Source organism: Papilio polytes, unplaced genomic scaffold (assembly GCF_000836215.1).
Source record: "Papilio polytes unplaced genomic scaffold, Ppol_1.0 DF823731.1, whole genome shotgun sequence".
Taxonomy (NCBI): Eukaryota; Metazoa; Arthropoda; class Insecta; order Lepidoptera; family Papilionidae; genus Papilio; species Papilio polytes.
In genome coordinates, this window is record NW_013525473.1 from 4,949,198 (window position 1) to 4,952,486 (window position 3,289).

The following is a 3,289-nucleotide window of genomic DNA, read 5'->3' on the forward strand; positions in this document are numbered from 1 at the left end:
AAATCAAATAATTTTGTATCTAACTGTAACGTTTTTGTAGGAAAGTTCTGTCACTATAAGGATTTAATGATGGATTTGTGATGATTCGCCACAGGTTGAAAAATATTGTAGATTATTTAATTTAAAAAAATAGTACGGTATAGACATCGTAAAATCATGTACTTCAAGCTAAATAAAGCTTTTTTTATATTAAGAATCGAACCGGAATTGAAAAAAGTTATACAAGTGTGCGTTGCTCTTATCATCAAGGGAGTAATGAAATATATTTGATTTACATATTGTAATCGAATAAATATATTTCCGTGAAGTTGTATAAAATTGAAATCTCATCATATCATTTATTTATACGAATTTAAAAACAAAATAGACGAATATACAATGTGAAAAGTAAAGTAGCATCTGAAATATTTGTACTGTGAAATGTTGCCTCTACTGTTTGTGTCGTTGTCAAGTGTAGGTTGTATGTAGCCATCGTTTTCGGTACGTCTTGATGTAATGGAAATTAAACCTGACCAGAAATATAGAAATCCTGCCGTATTAATATTATGGAACTAATTTTTTTGTACACATTAAATGGTGATTCAAATCCGAAACGCTCTCAGTACAGGGTTTTTATGTTCTTGGTTAGGTAATAAATAATTACTGGATATGTCCGAATATTGTATATCAAGCAATCTAATTTTAAGTGTTATAATGTGCAATATCATCTCGATTTCAGATTGTAAATAATTGTAAAAGATCGATATGAGATCAATCGTGTTTAAGTTTTTTATAAACAAAATAAAATGCATCGTTTTTATAAATGATATTGCATCGCTTCACCATCAAATTATTTATTTAAAGCATTCCCATATTATTCTTAACATTAATCAACATTATGTTTTTTATTTGAGAAATTTGTGTATTTGTGAAATTATGTATTTCTTAAGAAATATTCTATACTAAATATTTTTATCACATTATTTTCCTGTCATTAAACTTTTAATTAGTATAAATGTTTGTCTTTTATTTATGTAACTCTCGCAGTCTATATCCTCGTCCCATATAAAAGCTGAGTCCTATTGGTCCCATGTATACAAATTGTTTAAATAACTAGGTTTTAGGTAGAGCATTGAAAAATTCTCGTATTGTACATTACGTTGGACTGCTCGATTTGTCTTATAAGACAAAAAGGCAGATTTCAAATAAAACGCGCTATTGTTTTGTATAAATTTTTATTACAAACTTTGTTTTTTGTTTACTTAACTGCAAATAATATAATCGAAGAATGTCCTAAATAAAGCTGGAGGGCCAACGTTTGTTGAACTCAACAGTGCGGTTTGAAATGGCTTGTCTCAACAATTATTTCCGAATACACTACAAAATACATATGTATTCGACTAACTTGATATTCTCACATCTTACTTCAAATTCATTACACTATTACATTAAGGATTCATTTTAAATTATAAAATCTACGAACGAACAAGTCATCTTTTTTGATATTTTCCATTTCAAAACAATCTCTGTTGAGAAATTACGGATTTTACAAGATTTTATTTTTTTAACAGTACAGTGAATTCGATTTGTATTCTTCCCTTGTATTTTCATAGGAATACGGTCAGGATTATAATTTTTATCATTAATATTAAAACTAAAATAAATGATTCTACAATACAGGAAGTACTTAGTAGTAGTATATTTTGGTGCGGAGTTGACGAGCCATTTCCCTGTTTTAATAGATTTATTATGTACTTTCTAACAATAAAACAAACAATTGAAAACTTTTATATAAAAATATACCAGATGTCGCTTTTAATACAATGAGATATGATGGGTCAAAAATTATTTCTCAATACAGTTGGAATGAAATAAATAAGAACTGCAATTAATATTTATAAAATAATATTTCTATTATTGTATATTTTTACATAACACGTGTTGGCCGAGCTGACTTCATAATGTCAATAAATTACAAGAGACAAAGTCCGTTTTGGAGAAAAAACTGCCAGTGGCCGTACAGTTGCGCTTCTACCTTGATTGCAAACGAAAAATAAAAAACTCATAAAATCAATGAAGGAATAACATTCCTTTTATTTGTGGAGATGCATAAGTAATAGGTTATAGTTCTAAATAAATGAGGTTCCCAAATTATAGACATTTTCATAATAAAACTAATCTTTACAACATGATAACACAAGTATTTTTTTATCGATTGCCATTAAAATTTTATCTTTAATAATGTAGTTTACAAATTGTAATTTTACATTGTATCGGAACCTGAAATTAACCATAAGCTTAAACTATTCGCAGATGTTGACTGCTCGTGTACCTCGCTACCGAATGCTCACATCTCAACAAGCTCCATTTTATATTTGTACTGTTCTAAGTACATTGTAAATATATTTCATAAGTACAAATACTTTATGAACTCAGAATAGATCGTTGCTTGAGCCGAATACTGAATCAGTCACTAGCATACAATCTTCAAAATTATAATGAAATTTAACTGTCCCACCACTGGCTGATAGAGGCTCAGATAGCTTAAAAATGACGTCACTGTCAGATAAGGAAACAAAATCCGATATTTCCATCACATACTTTACACGTTGGATTGTTATCAGACAACTTACTTAGTGGGACAGGCCCTTAAGAGTTTTTTTTAAAGATATTTTTTATACTCATAGACGGCCATGAACACCAGAGATACTGCAAGCAAATGAAGCATAGGTAAATGTTAATATTTAAAACGATGTTACATATTTAGTGGTTTCAGTATTCGGCCATGATGCATCAATTTTATGAAACGCCATTTGGCAGTGATAAGTATTTTTGTACTTAGAATGAGTTTAAAATTCTCTAAACAATTTATATTTGAACACATAATTTACTTATTTATTTTGTATGTGAAGTTATTAGATATACGCTAAGTGTTATATAAATGGGAGCCTCTTAAGACGCGCAGTGCGGCGAGCGACGCGGGCTGCTTACAAACGGCCGCGTTCGACCATTTCTTAAACGTAGCCGATCCTTAACATGCTAGTAAAAGAAATATAACAAAATATTACGTTTTTACTTAAATAGACTGTCATCGATGGAATATTTTACAAGACTTTGTAAATACCTTTAGATTTATGTAGTTAAGTTTCAAAGCAAATTTATATGAAGACGGCTACGTCTGTAGTTGAATGATAAAAGCATACGATTATAAGCGAGCCGCGTGTTGTGGAGCTCAGTCGATGTACTGCGCCAGCCAGCGGAAGCCCTCGCCGTAGCCCTGCCGCTTCAGCACCGAGCACATGAACAGCTC

General features: G+C 30.5%; 1 protein-coding gene across 1 annotated transcript in view; it reads right to left on the reverse strand.

Moving 5' to 3' along the window:
* Nucleotides 1-1,197: 1,197 nt before the first annotated feature.
* LOC106103743 (GTP-binding protein SAR1b) overlaps nucleotides 1,198-3,289 on the reverse strand; it is a gene marked incomplete in the record, with an annotated part of 4,879 nt that continues 2,787 nt past the window's right edge. Inside the window, 1 exon segment of the mRNA XM_013283596.1 lies at nucleotides 1,198-3,289. Within this exon segment, the coding sequence (XP_013139050.1) occupies nucleotides 3,212-3,289 (78 nt within the window).